Source organism: Bufo bufo, chromosome 3, assembly GCF_905171765.1.
Source record: "Bufo bufo chromosome 3, aBufBuf1.1, whole genome shotgun sequence".
Classification (NCBI taxonomy): Eukaryota; Metazoa; Chordata; class Amphibia; order Anura; family Bufonidae; genus Bufo; species Bufo bufo.
The window spans coordinates 449,210,014-449,224,929 of NC_053391.1; the positions used below are offsets into that span (position 1 = coordinate 449,210,014).

Below are 14,916 nucleotides of genomic sequence, written 5' to 3' on the forward strand. Positions count from 1 at the left end.
AAGGGCAGCACTCCGGTCTTGTAGTGAAAAATCAGGTGATGTTTATTGCACCCAAAAGCAATGCAGCATTTCAGCTCTCTCAATGGAGCCTTTGTCAAGCTTGACAAAGGCTCCATTGAGAGAGCTGAAATGCTGCATTGCTTTTGGGTGCAATAAACATCACCTGATTCTTCACTACAAGACCGGAGTGCTGCCCTTTCTTCATCATTTTTACTTTACTGTTCCTGGTCCGGAAACTATTGTGGAATTTGCACCTGGCATACCTATAGAGTGCTGCTTTTTTTTTTTTAGATAGATAGATAGATAATATATACTAGATAGATAGATAATATATACTAGATAGATAGATATAGACAGATAGATAGACATACATGAGATATATAGATAGATAGATAGATAGATAGATAGATAGATAGATATGAGATAGATAGATAGATAGATAGATAGATAAATACACTGACCAAAAATATAAACTCAACACTTTTGGTTTTGCTCCCATTTTGCATGAGCTGAACTCAAAGATCTGAAACATTTTCTACATACACAAAAGACCCATTACTCTCAAATATTATTCACAAATCTGTCTAAATCTGTGTTAGTGAGCACTTCTCCTTTGTCGAGATAATCCATCCCACCTCACAGGTGTGCTGTAAAAGGGCTGTGTACTAGCTTGTACACACTGTGATACCTTTTGGCGCAAAACCACAATAGCGAAAGTCGTCTTTTTAGAAATATTTATTTGTTCAGGTGACAACGCGTTTCGGAGAAAAAATACTCCTTTGTCAAGTCTAAAAGAAACAGTAGTATGTGAAGCGATGGTATCAGAAAATAATACATAAGGATAAAACATAACGAAAAACAATATATATATATATATATAGTTATATACACACATATATATATATAGGTATGTAATTGACAATAATAGCAGATCATAATAATAATAGATCAGATAGATGTGGGATTAAAATATACGGTAAAAATTTATAAAAATGCAAGAGGAAGCCGTAGTTGACGTCGTGGCCTAGGTACAGAGAGAACGGATGGACTTATCCTTTATTTTTAGTTTTTAATTATAATATTATAATATTATATTAGTCCATCCGTTCTCTCTGTACCTAGGCCACAACGTCAACCACGGTTCCTCTTGCATTTTTATAATTTTTTACCGTATATTTTAATCCCACATCTATCTGATCTATTATTATTATGATCTGCTATTATTGTCAATTACATACCTATATATATATATATGTGTGTATATAACTATATATATATATATATATATATATATATATATATATATATATTGTTTTTCGTTATGTTTTATCCTTATGTATTATTTTCTGTTACCATCGCTTCACATACTACTGTTTCTTTTAGACTTGACAAAGGAGTATTTTTACTCCGAAACGCGTTGTCATCTGAACAAATAAATATTTCTAAAAAGACGACTTTCGCTATTGTGGTTTTGCGCCAAAAGGTATCACAGTGTGTACAAGCTAGTACACAGCCCTTTTACAGCATTCTATATCACTCCTCTGGAGTACTGGCGACTCCAAGGATTGAGAAAGATACCGGCAGCATACCTCATCTGGATCGAATTTTTACTCCCCCCCCCCCCGCCGCCTTTGCAAGTGTTTTGCTGACACAAGCACAAACACCAGAAGGTGAGTGTAATTACTGATACAGTACTCTATCTAACACTATCTACCAGAAACTACTACCCTATGAGCGCCTTGTTTCCCGTTTATCTCGCCAAATTAGCTACCTCACAGGTGTGGCATATCAAGGTGCTGATTAGACAGCATGAATATTGCACAGGTGTGCCTTAGACTGTCCACAATAAAATGCCACTCTGAAATGTGCAGTTTGATCACACAGCACAATGCCATAAATGTTGCAACGTTTGAGGAAGCGTGCAATTGGCATGCTGACTGCAGGAATGTCTACCAGAGCTGTTGCCCATGCAATGAATGTTCATTTCTCTATCATAATTTGGCAGTACATCCAACCGGCCTCACAACCGCAGACCACGCCACACCAGAACAGGACCTCCACAACCACCATGTTCACCTCCATGGTCGTCTGAGACCAGCCACCCGGACAGCTGCAGCAACAATCGGTTTGCATAACCAAAGAATTTCTGCACAAACAGTCAGAAACCATCTCAGGGAAGTTCATCTGCATGCTCGTCGCCCTCATCGGGGTCTGGACCTGACTGCAGTTAATCGTCATAACCAACTTGAGTGGGCAAATGCTCACATTCGATGGCATCTGGCATGTTGGAGAGGCGTTCTGTTCACAGATGAGTCCCGGTTTTCACTGGTCAGGGCAAATGGCAGACAGCGTGTGTGGCATCGTGTGGGTGATGTCACGGTGGGGAGTGAGGGAAAACTCCCCACCGTATAACGTAGGAAAACTGGGAAGCAGCTAGGCCTGGACACCAAGAAAAGGGAGCAGGTCACCTCCTAAAGCCACCCTAATCCTGGCCCTGACTCCTAACCATATGAGCAGACCCAGATGGTAGGTGGGTTCATACACAGGAACCTTGGACCCTGAGTCACCCTTAAGATCTCTGAATAAAGGTAAGGAGCAGGAGATGACCTGTTCATCCCAGATGTGGATGAACAGGAGTCTCCACCGGCCTAGCTGCAAAGAAAGGGACAGCCAGTGAACAGCCACTGGATCGGCAGGTAAGAGCCGCTCACCGACTTGTGATTGCCCCTTCGGGGAACCCTGACATCCCCTTCCAGAGGGTATGCGACTCACTAGTGAACATGCTGGAAGACAGACACCCACAAGCCAGACATGTAACGACAACTAGACATACAACAGACCCCACAGATAACCCACACCAAACATAGATACAAGGGAAGGTAAAGACATAGGGAACACAGGGGAGACATCAAGGTGACATTGATGTCTAGCTAAGAGGCCCTCCCACTGGACAGATGGTATATCCAGGATAAGACTGCACTCCAGCTCACACAAAGGCTGAAGGCAACTGACCTCATGCTCACAATACAACATATAAAGAGCCAAGAGGCCACACCCAAGACACACCTAAATCCACACCAGCCAGATAATTAACCCCTCTGGCACCAGACAGGGAAGGACCCAGGGGAAAGGAGGAGCCACCTACATGCTGCAACAACAGCATGCACGGAAACCGTGTCACAGGGCACACAACAGAGACCGTGACAGGTGAGAGGTTTGCTGACGTCAACAATGTGGATCGAGTGGCCCATGGTGGCGGTGGGGTTATGGTATGGGCAGGCGTATGTTATGCACAATGAACACAGGTGCATTTTATTGATGGCATTTTGAATGCACAAAGATACCGTGACGAGATCCTCATTGTTGTGCCATTCATTCACGACCATCACCTCATGTTGCAGCATGATAATGCACGGCCCCATATTGCAAGGATCTGTACACAATTCCTGGAAGCTGAAAACATCCCAGTTCTTGCATGGCCAGCATACTTACCGGACATGTCCCCCATTGAGCATGTTTGGGATGCTCTGGATCGGCGTATAAGACAGCGTGTTCCAGCTCCTGCCAATTTTCTGCAACTTTGCACAGCTATTGAAGAGGAGTGGACCAACATACCACAGGCCACAATCAACAACCTGATCAACTCTATGCGATGGAGATGTGTTACACTGCGTGAGTCAAATGGTGGCCACACGAGATACTGACTGGTTTTCTGACCCCCCCCAGTAAGGCAAAACTGTGCACATTTCAGAGTGGTCTTTTATTGTGGACAGTCTAAAGCACACCTGTGCAATATTCATGCTGTCTAATCAGCACCTTGAGTAAAATAATAGTATTGGAAATGAATGTATAGACATATAATAGGTTAGAAAGATGAATAATCTTACCATTAATGGATAAAAAAATATAAATGCAGCAGAACCTATTAGTGCTGTAGGTCCCAGAAAGAACACAGTGTACAGCAGTCCCAAGAGGGCAATTAAAGGACCAGCAGCGAGCATACAGCCAATTGTAGTAGCTTCATATAATCGATAGCCATCGCTGCTACACATGTTAACTAGCTGGAAGAAAACACACCATGATATAGTCATATTCACCATCATATAGTCATACACTATAGCGATTATCACATGGCTACTCATCAGTTTAGATAAATAAGGTATATTAAAGAATAAGACACACTATGACCTACACTAATCTATATGTATATAAAGCTGATGAGAATGGAAATGGAATGTTATCTAAGTTTCACATGACCTGAAAGCTGGAAGAAGTTGGAATGGCCACACCAGCATTACATTAAGTACTATTCATCTGGCCATTGCACAATCATGTGTATCATGAAATCACTGCCTTTTTGTTAGAAGTGTCCCCGATTAGCTGGTTACAGGGTTTCTTGCTGCTGGACGCTCCAGAGATCAGCTGTGGGGAGGACAGTAGCAAGTGTTCAATTTCCCTGTAGTACCACCTCATGGGAAATGAAGCATTGTACAATGTCCATTGATATTAATGGGCTGTCCATGTAATCCACAGACAGGCCATGTCCTTCTAGGGAGAGGTAGCAAGTCTTCACTATGACAAGGGGTGCAGAGGTTCAAGTCAATTCTGGGCCCAGGATCCTGAGATGACCCAAAGATCCCTCTGCCACATAAGAATATGTCAGTATCATAGAAAGCAGATGATAGATGGGGCACCTTGAGACAGATTTTGCATGGGGGCTCGGGATCTTGAAGATACACCTCTGCTAACTATTGGGGGTCTCAGATGGGGAACTGCATAGGAATTTACTCAGAATGCTCTAATAAGGCCCTTGAAAAGTTTTTCTAAACCAGGTGATAGGCCAGTTCTGGTGCATCCATTTTGTTTCTCTTCATTTTTCTGTATCTACACTTGAAAATATAAATGAGCCATAAAGACTTGATCAACAACTGGACGCTGAATTTCCTCTATTCAGGAGCTAACTTACCTCCCCCGTTGTAATATCCTTAGATACTTTAAGTTTCAGGATCTTTCTGAAAGCCAGAGCTAAAACGGCTCCTTTTAGTCGAATTCCTGTTCTGTAGTTCATTGCCCAGTAAAGTGCAAAAGACCAAGATCTTACAAGCTCTGCTGTAAAAATACCAAATACTACAAATAGCCCATGAAGGAGATTAGATTCTGTTGATTCTGCGTACTCAAGTAGTGCACGGATGAAGATGGCCTGTAGAGAGAGAGGCAACAATTATGAGCATAAAGGGGGATTTATCAAAACTTGTACAACTAACTTAGTTGCTCATAGCAATCAATCAGAATAATCCTTTCATTTTCCAAAGATGCTCTGAAAAATTAAAGGTCAAATCTGATTGGTTGCTATAAGAAACTAAGCCAATTTGCACCAGTTTTGATAAATCTCCCCACCAAATATCCCAAAATTGTACAAGATACTATATGCCCCTCCAATGTCAATTCTGGTGAAGAATATCCTAGAGCAGTGGTGGCAAACCTATGGCACGGGTACCAGAGGCGGCACTCAGAGCCCTCTCTGTGGGCACTCACGCCCTGGAAAAACTCTATGGTGTACCAATATGGCTTAGACTTTTCCTGCCATTCATCAGCACAGGGCGCACTATGAACATCACAGGCAGCGCACTGAATGTAGGCAGGCTATTATAGCTAAATGATAAAGTACATGGAAGATATAATACATTGGACTGTAGTGTTCAGGGTAAATTACCGTGTTGGCACTTTGCCATAATTATGTGGGTTCTGGGTTACAGTTTGGGCACTCGGTCTGTAAAAGGTCCGCCATCACTGTCCTAGAGGTATCCCTTGTCAGTTACACATGATTTCTTTTTTTTTTTAGTTTGAGCACTTAATTTTTTTAAACAAGGTTCCTGTTCTTTACTTATTTAGGGTATAAGGTATATTTTTTAGATGCTTGACTAGTCGTTTCTATATTATGCTAGTGGTGGCATAGTCACCCATCTATCTATTATTATCTTACTTAGCCATTCAGCAAGACTCGAGGAAGAAAAGCGACTACCTTTACAGCGCACTCATTTTTAGACAAACAGAATAGGAACTCACAGGGCCAATAAAGGTAGCTACCATGGTGATAATCAGAGACAATAAAGCCAACAAGGATCTGGTTTGGCAGAAGCGCCATAGCACCAGCGTGAGAGATGCCTTCTTCTTCCCACACTTCTGGAGCTCTTCTTCCCAAAGCCTCTGGAGCCTGTAGGAAGAATAAACATAGTAGTCACCATACAAATATATTGCACTTAATGTGTACTGCAGCAAGTTTACTTATTTATTCTTTTATAGCATTTCTGAAATGTCCAGGTATATAGCAAAAAAACTGTAATAACAGTTACATTTTTGTAAAGTGGAGTATGTTAAAGGATATATCAGGGAATTTCCTAAAGAGTGATCGTTCCTATAATAGCATGCAGTGTGGGGGAGTGGGGTTAAAAACTGTCTATAAACCCATCAGCATATTGCACTTCATGGCTTCCCTTACGCACAAATTTGCTCTGGTGTTTTTCTAGAGCCACTGCAAAAATGAAATAAAAATTGCTTACGATTTTGCCACACCGCATTCGTTTTTATGGACTTTTTTTTAGTGATATTTTAGTGTTTGAATGACATTTTATTTTCAACCTTTTTTCTCTATAGCTATTGCTTCAATATGCTGCATTTAGAATATGAGGACTCCCTAGCACACGCTCTGCATTGAGCAGACTCCTCTGCTAGGTTTGCACTGGAGCTGCTCACTATAAATTTAAGCAAAATGACTAGGTTCATTCCAGTAAGTGACCTAGCGGTATCCTTCCCAAATTTATGCTGCCCCTACACTGGCCACCCCCAGGATCTGCTGTTTTTGCCAGCTTTTTGAGAGCTGACATGCAGTAACCGGACACAGCTAGTTCACAATGGATGAAGTCTTCTGCTTACGGCTCTGTCCACTGTTTTGTGGCCAGTGCTGGCGGGTGCTGAAAACAGCTGATTGGCGGGGATGCCAGGTTCGGATCTCCACTAATCTGATATTGATAGCCTGGGATTGTCCATTAATATCGAGAGACAGGAAAAACCCTATTAAAGGTATAAGTTATCAATATCTGATGGTTGGGGGTCTGACTCCCGGCACCCTTGCCAATCAACTGTTTGAAGAGGATGCAGCACTCCAGTGATGTCACATTCATCAGTCACAATGCCTAGGCACAGATCGGTCCCACTGAAGTGAATAGGTCTGAGCTGCAATACCAAGCACAGACGCTATTCAATGGGCAGCACTGTGCTTGGTAAGCTGCGAGGAGACCGTGGCATCTACAAACCACTGAACAGAAGAGTTCTGGTGCCAGACTCCTTCTCTGATATCGATGACCTATCCTATTAAACACCCGAAATAAATCTTTAAAGCAGTTCCCTAATATATATGTAAATTCAGGGTTTGTAGGTTCTTACAACTTGAACCCAATGACCTAATATTTTTGGAAGGTTACATTAATTTATTATTTACATTTTACTTTCTATGAGTTACACGACTATAGTTCCTCAGTGAATATGGTGCATTTTATTCTTACAGAATAACTTCCTCCATTGTTTGCTCTATTTAACGTAGGTGTCGGCTCAGTTCAAGGTTATGTTTTCTGCAGATTCATTTGGACTGTTCAGGTGCCAAGATGTGAAAGAACCATGTGATTATTACCAAAGTACCTTTAGATTATCAGAAACTATTTATGTTTTCACGGAAACAAGCCCACTCTTCTAATGGAACCGTTAAGCTCTATTGATAATACTTTTCAGAACATCAGAAAAACCTTCTTCATGCTGTGTTGTGAAGCATCAACTTTAGCCAAGGTAGACCTAAAAGCTGATATAGGTGTGGATGAAGCACTGTGCCACAACACTGGAAGGAGGGGACAGAGGGGAATCTGTATAGGGATAGTGTTCAGTGGTACATAGAGGGGGAGATTTATCAAACTAGTGTAAAGTAGAACTGGCTTACTTGCCCATAGCAACCAATCAGATTCCACCTTTCATTTTGCAATGGAGCTGTGAAAAATGAAAGGTGGAATCTGATTGGTTGCTATAGGTAACTAAACCAGTTCTACTTTACACCAGTTTGATAAATCTCCTCTAGAGTGGGTGGTGAGACCGCATGTGGTTCCCGAGACAACAGTAGGCATAAGCTTGTCCACCAAGAAGCGTGTTGGTGGGCTGGAAGCTGGAGCAAGTGATTGAGTTTCTGAGTGGAAGCTACATGGAGGGTCTTCTGAAGCTGAGACCCAGAGGTCCAGGAGTTCTTGAGTAGTACAGCTTAGCAAGGCCAGAGTGTTGTCAATAGATAGTTAATGACTGTGGCCTGTAAAATGCCCCGTAGGTTCCAGTCCTGAGCAAGCAGTGGACTGGTGAGGCTGGGGTTGAGTAATGGGCCAAAGTGTTGCTGGAAGATACTGTAAGCTAAGTGGTTAGAGAGTATTCCTCCTCCTGTATAAAGTGAAGTTCAAATGTTTCATGATACCTTGCAAGTTACAGTTATCCTAAAGGGGTTTTCTGGGCTACTGGTATTATGATATATCCAATTGGTGGGGGTCCGACACCCCACACCCTGACTGATTGGCTCTTTCCTGAAGCCTCTGGCAACTGCTTGGGGAGGTGAATTTTCAGGAGACTAGAAAACCCCTTTAAAGTAGTGTGGAGATCCACTCCATGCAGGTTGCGGGATTCTCCTTCCTGCCGGTTCTGCATCTCTTTGACCATAGGGATTGCAATCTCTCCAGTTCTTAAAGGACCACTGCGTGCACCTTAGTTCCCCCAAGCCAATGGTTGGCCGTCTTAGGGTAAACCACCTTCTCCTGTGGAAAGGTGCCAGAGCAATAGGTTTAAGTTCTCTAGTTGTCTGCAAAGGTGCACTGCTTGTTTTGTTCTCTCTTCCATGAATCGACTTCTGCATGTGTCCGGTTTGACCCTTCTCTGCCTGATTTCCATGCTTAACCTGACCCGCCTGCCTTGATTGTTGGACTGACTTTGGATAGCACAAACTCTGCCTACCCTGACCTTGGCTTGTCCCTGACTATGGTTTTGCCTGACCTCTCAGCAGCGTTGGACCAAAATCCCTTGAACCCACCAGATTAAATTATTCTGGTGCTCACCCTCTGTGTATACACGGGTCCATTATTATCAGAGATTGGGCTTACCAGACGATCCTCTGGTACTCTGGTGAGCCAGTCTGACCCTGCCCCTCTGCTTTTCGCTCTACTGAGTAGAGACTATTCCAAGAGGTAGCAGCCTGGTGGTTCTCCTGCAGTGGAGTTCAGAACCCTGTATAGAGGTTAAAGGGTGAAGACCAGAGGGTCACCTTACATAACTTCCTTAGGAGTAGCCCAAGTTAAATCTGTTCATCTGCATTTCTTAGTGATCTATGAGTTGTTTAGGAATGAAAAATGTAACTCACAAGAACCTGTACAGATATGTCACGGATCGGTAACATATGAAATTGGTAAGGTTCTGTAATATGGTGCTTTGAAATCTAAGTCAGATATCAGTCTGAGGACAGATGAGTGCAACACTACTTTGTCAACTGCAGATCATATGACCAAACTGACAATTTAAAATGCCTCCCTTGCATAACAGAGCTTCTAATAGGAATTTCACTCTGCTATTTCAACTTATAACTAATGAGTGACTTTTGCAGTGACATGTCCACAAGAGACACGTCACCACTGAAACCAGTGGATGGCTGCAGTGGAGCAGGTGACCATGCCCTTGCTGGAGAGGAAACAAACCATGGACCACTAGATGGACACATAGGAGCCAGTGCACACTACCAGAGCAGCGGGGAGCAGGCAACTATAAATCGTTCAATATTGGAGGCAGGCTGGGGGCATCAGTAAAAACTTAGGTATTCCCAGAGAATCCCTTTTATAGGACGTATTCCAGGATTTTTACACTGATGGCCTAGCCTCAGAATAAGCTTAGTTTTTAGTTTATTATTTGCTTACATAGCGCCAACATATTCCACAGCACTTTATAGACATTGCCATTGCTCACTGTCACCATTAGGGATCACAATCTAAATTTCCTATCAGTATGTCTTTGGAGTATGGGAGGAAACCCATGTAAATACAGGGAGAACATACAAACTCCATGCAGATGTTGTCCTTGGTTGGATTAGACCCCAGGGCCAGGGGTGTAACTACCACAGCAGCAGACCAGGCGGCTGCTATGGGGCCCAGGGCAAGAGGGGTTTTCTGGGTGGGGGCCACATTGTCAGACTGAACCAATGTCAAGTGCCAAAAATAAAATTTAAAGAGGTATTAACAACTGAAATCCTGTATTTATGGCATATTGAACATACAGTATATACCATTAATATCTAGTTACAGTTCCAGGACTCCCATCTAATGGAAGAATTCATGAAAAATACATTTGAGCAGCCACAAAACATAGACATACATTTATGGTTGGGGGCCACACAGAATGGTATCAAAGGCCGCATGTGACCCCCGGGCCGCAGGTTGTGCACCCCTGCTCTAAAGAAACAACTTTTAGCAAATGAAGCAGTGGAAAAACGGCCCAAGGGTCACTGAAAACGCTTTAGGCAGAAACCCTTCTGTTCTGTGTGTGGGGCCTGGTTTGATGCTCGCTATGGGGACCTTACTTCTCTATGTACGCCACTGCCCAGGACCTCAGCATTGGTGAGGTCCCAGCTCTAACCTCTGAGCCACTGTGCTTCCCCATCAATATCTGATCGATAGGGATCAGACACCCCCCATTGATCAGTTGATGTAAAGTACCTCTGGCACTGGAACTACACAGCTCCATCCCCTCCTGTCCCCAGTGAAGTGAATAAGCAGCACTGCAGTAACCCCTGAACCCCCGCCATGCATATAGTATATTGATGACCTATCCTAATATCTAATAATTGATGGCCAGAAAGATACATTAATAAACACTGGCACATCGGACAAACAGAATGGAACAACCCGCAATCCTATAGATAGGACTTACCTCCAGCTGTTTATTTCTGACGCCTCTTGTGATGGCAGACCCCAAAGATCATTTATATGAAGTTTAGAGAGCCTGGTGACTTTTCTTGCAAGTGGAGTAATCCAATTTAAAGTCATGAAGGAAAATAAGCCGGCATTATCAACCGGATGTCGGTGTCTGAAACATATTTTCAGGGTTATTACATAGATGACAGTAAAGGCAATATCTACAGTATACATTATGGTATGATATGATAAGTTTATCATGTATACCATAAATCCAGTTAATAAGTGCTGGCACGCAATGGCATTGTTTAGCAGTATGCACCATGTTTCCCATCTGGCACTATAGACAGGGCTCTGTCTTCTACCGTATTAATAAAGTCCCTCGGCCTTTTTCCTGTTCCCACTGAACTTATAGTATTCATTTTACACAACTACAAAAGAACATATGCACAGGCAACTTTCGCTTAAATTTAAGCATTTCAGCCCAACCCATGCAAATAAAATAATGCCATTTATTCTGAAGAGATTTAATTCCCCATAAACAATTATGTTAACTGTCACCCAGCTTTCCCAGAAACTGCTGTAACTTGCTACCAATGACCTTTTCGTTCTGTGTAGAAACTCAGTTTATTGGGTTTTTACATTGAGCAGTTTCACTGATATAGTTTTTTGCATGCTTTATATTTAAAGTATGTCATATAGCGGTTTTATGCATTGTACTACACATTTTATGTATTGTGTTACATACAGCTGATGCTACCAGCCATAAACCAGTGAAACAACATGTACCCCACATCCTTCAGACTGACCCATACAAAGCAGGCTTACCTGTGTGTGGTGCGGAACGGCTTGAGTACTGGCAGGCTTTGCTGGTACCTGATGGTAAATTTTTCCTTTGCTGGTCTGTCCATGTTATTTGTAGAATAGTATAATCATGACGCCCGTTTCTGAACCTGTGGGTGAGAAGCAATGACACCGGCTCTTATAACCTCCTAACCTCCTATAACCTCCGTCTATTAAGCTGCTCTATCAAGTCATGACTCTGCAAAAAAAAAAAAAAAGTTTCTAGTAAAGCAGCCTGGAGGGACATTGAACTCTATGCTAACATTACTACGATTGCTACTGTACATTAACCACTCATATAACACAAAAAGACTAAATGACTACACAAAAACTGCTAATCTGTAATGTGCTCATGAAGGTGGAGGCTATGTCTGCCAACGTCCCAAAAAGTTTACCCTCCTTATTGTCATCAGATATGATCCACCAAAGAGTCTGAGAATAGAGAAAACCGACACACAAGCTAAAAGTACAAAAACTGACACTAACACTAGGACCTGTTTACTGCAGCTGCCTCTACCGGGGAGCACCAGACAAGGACACTGACGTGAAGGCTGCCACTCGAGAACTAACAAGAACTAATAGAGGTCCCATCTCCCACTGCGTCCAGCTCAGAACCAGCCGCAGTATGTGCCAGTCTATATATAATACTACTGTACAAACAGCACAGCTGACAGGTGCTACTCTGAACTTTCATACACTACACCAAGGAGTAATTCAAGTCAGCCTACACTGAACAAAATGGTCAACTCTACACTAACATCCTTCATTTAGAGGCTATATTCACATCTGTACTAGTTTTTCCCATGTTTCTGTTCCATGAAAAAATGGCAGCACAGAATCCATCATATGACTGAAATAAATGTCACACGACTCGCAGGTATAAATATAGCCTAAGGGACATAAAGGGGCATCTCTATCAAACCAGGGACAATGCCTTGTAGGTGAGCCCCAGCTGATTAAAAATCTACCCCCTCCACCATCTGTTGTGGTGACATTCTTTTATGTATTTATTGGGATTATCATAATTTTCTTTTTAAAACAATCAGTAAAGCAGAACATATAATGATCAGTTATAAAAGTCGCACGTCCCCTCCACTCTGCCTTAAAACATACTGCCCTGTTCACTTGGTTGACAGGGCCAGGCATACAAATCGTCAGCCAGCCTGGAGTTCATTCTCAGCATATCAGTAGTACATCTTTTTGTCTTGGCCCCATCCCAAAGTAGACTACTGCATATGTGCCAAGGATGAACTGAATGGCACAGGATTACAGGGCCTGGTGAGATGATGAATTGGACGTCTAGTCCTGTCAATCAAGTAGAAGGGGAGTGGTTTGTAAAGCAGAGCCAAGGAGGTAAGGTGCACATAGTGGCTAGTGGTGGTGCACTTAAGGACTAATTTGCATATTGTTAAAGAAGAATATTTCTCCTGAATGCTGCTTTGGATTGGGAGGAGAAAGGTAGGCGTTAAATAAGATCGGGCATTGTGCCTAGTTAGATACTGATGAGCCTGATGACAGATGCCCTTTAAAGGGAACCTGTCATCAACTTTATGCTAACCTCACTGAGGGCAACATAAAATAGTGACAGAAATGCTGATCTCAGCGGTGTGTCACTCATGAGCTAAAAGTAAGTGGTTGCCCAGAATCGGCATCATAATCATTGCAGCCCAGGCCTTGGAAAGAGTCACATCTACCTGAGAAGAGTCCTGGTTATTTCTAATCTCCTGCTCTCTCACCCATCTGCTGATGGTTGGCAGTTCTCTCCTAGACAGAAAGGGAGAAAACTAGGTAGAAGACTGTCAGTCATCAGCAGGAGAGCAGGACTTCATGAATATCCATGACTCTTCTCAGGTGGCCGGGACTCTTTTCCAGGCCCAGTCTCCAATGATTGTGATGTTGGTTCTCGGCAACCACTTACTTTTAACTTATAAATGACAGACCCCTGAAATCAACTCACCTGTCTATGCTGCCGTTAGTATGGACAGCATAAAGTTGTTGACAGGTTCCCTTTAAATATTTAATCTAGGGAATAGTAAGCAAAAAAAACAAAAAACTATGACAATGGTGCCACCTCCTGGCTGTACCTGTGGGTATAAGAAGTATTACATATCTCCACCAGTTTATTGAAAGAGAATGGTATTGTTTGAGTTTACACTTTGTAAGATATTACCTGTAGTCATTCAGTCCCTAAGAACAGAATATGTGAATACTGTATATTCCTACTCCCTGGTCATGCCGCAACTAAGAAGATACAATCACAGCACTAGATGCTGTTTCTACAATTTTCATTGATAGTTGCTGTCAAAATAATCTTGTCATTCTGGAGCATTTAAAAACTCCAAGTCTAAATGCTCACCCAGATTAAGGCCTCATGCACTACGAACGTGCGCCGGCTGGGCCTGTGCTGCGGACCGCAAATTTCTGTTCAATGCACGGGCACTGACCGTAGGGCTGCCGTATTCGGACTGGGACCATTTACTTGAATGGGGTCCGTGATCCACATCTGACGGTCAGCACCGAAAAAAGTAGTGCTTGCAATACTTTTTTGCGGTGCGGAGGCATGGACAGAAACCCTGCGGAAGCACTCCGTGGGGTTTGGTGCCTCCATTCCGCACTGCACCTTCTGGATTGCGGACCCATTCAAGTGAATGGGTCCACATCCATGATGCACACGGCCGGCACACAACCTAAAAGTACAAAAACTGACACTAACACTAGGACCAGTGTACTGCAGCTGCCTCTACCGGGGAGCACCAGACAAGGACACTGACGTGAAGGCTGCCACACAAGAACTAACAGGGGGCCGCAATACGGCCACGGCCAGGCAACGGCCGTGTGCATGAGGCCTTACTCATAGTAAATCTGGGCCATTCTTTTTCCTTTTCTTCATCTGGCCCAAACCGCCATGATGACTTCAGTTGACAGAGTTTTCTACCAAGACATCTTTGGCCCTTTTCTACTGCATCTATCCCTAGACTCTATAGCTGAGATTAGCAACCTTCGCCACGCCAGCTGCTGTGAAACTACAACTCCCAGCAAGCACACTTGCTTGGCTGTTCTTGTAACTCCCACAGAAATGAAATGGGAGTTGTAGTTT

The 14,916-nt window shown here is 43.0% G+C and overlaps 1 protein-coding gene across 1 annotated transcript in view; it reads right to left on the reverse strand.

The window, feature by feature from the left end:
• The window catches only part of LOC120995724 (multidrug resistance-associated protein 5-like), a 116,978-nt gene extending 104,547 nt beyond the window's left edge, over nt 1-12,431 (reverse strand). Inside the window, exons 1-6 of the mRNA XM_040425103.1 lie at nt 12,306-12,431; nt 11,805-11,929; nt 10,993-11,148; nt 6,067-6,214; nt 4,967-5,200; nt 3,888-4,061 (exon numbers count right to left, since the gene is read on the reverse strand). Of these exons, the coding sequence (XP_040281037.1) occupies nt 3,888-4,061; nt 4,967-5,200; nt 6,067-6,214; nt 10,993-11,148; nt 11,805-11,887 (795 nt within the window). The 5' untranslated portion in view covers nt 11,888-11,929; nt 12,306-12,431. The remainder of the gene's footprint in view (nt 1-3,887; nt 4,062-4,966; nt 5,201-6,066; nt 6,215-10,992; nt 11,149-11,804; nt 11,930-12,305) is intronic.
• Between the last annotated feature and the right edge of the window lie 2,485 nt (nt 12,432-14,916).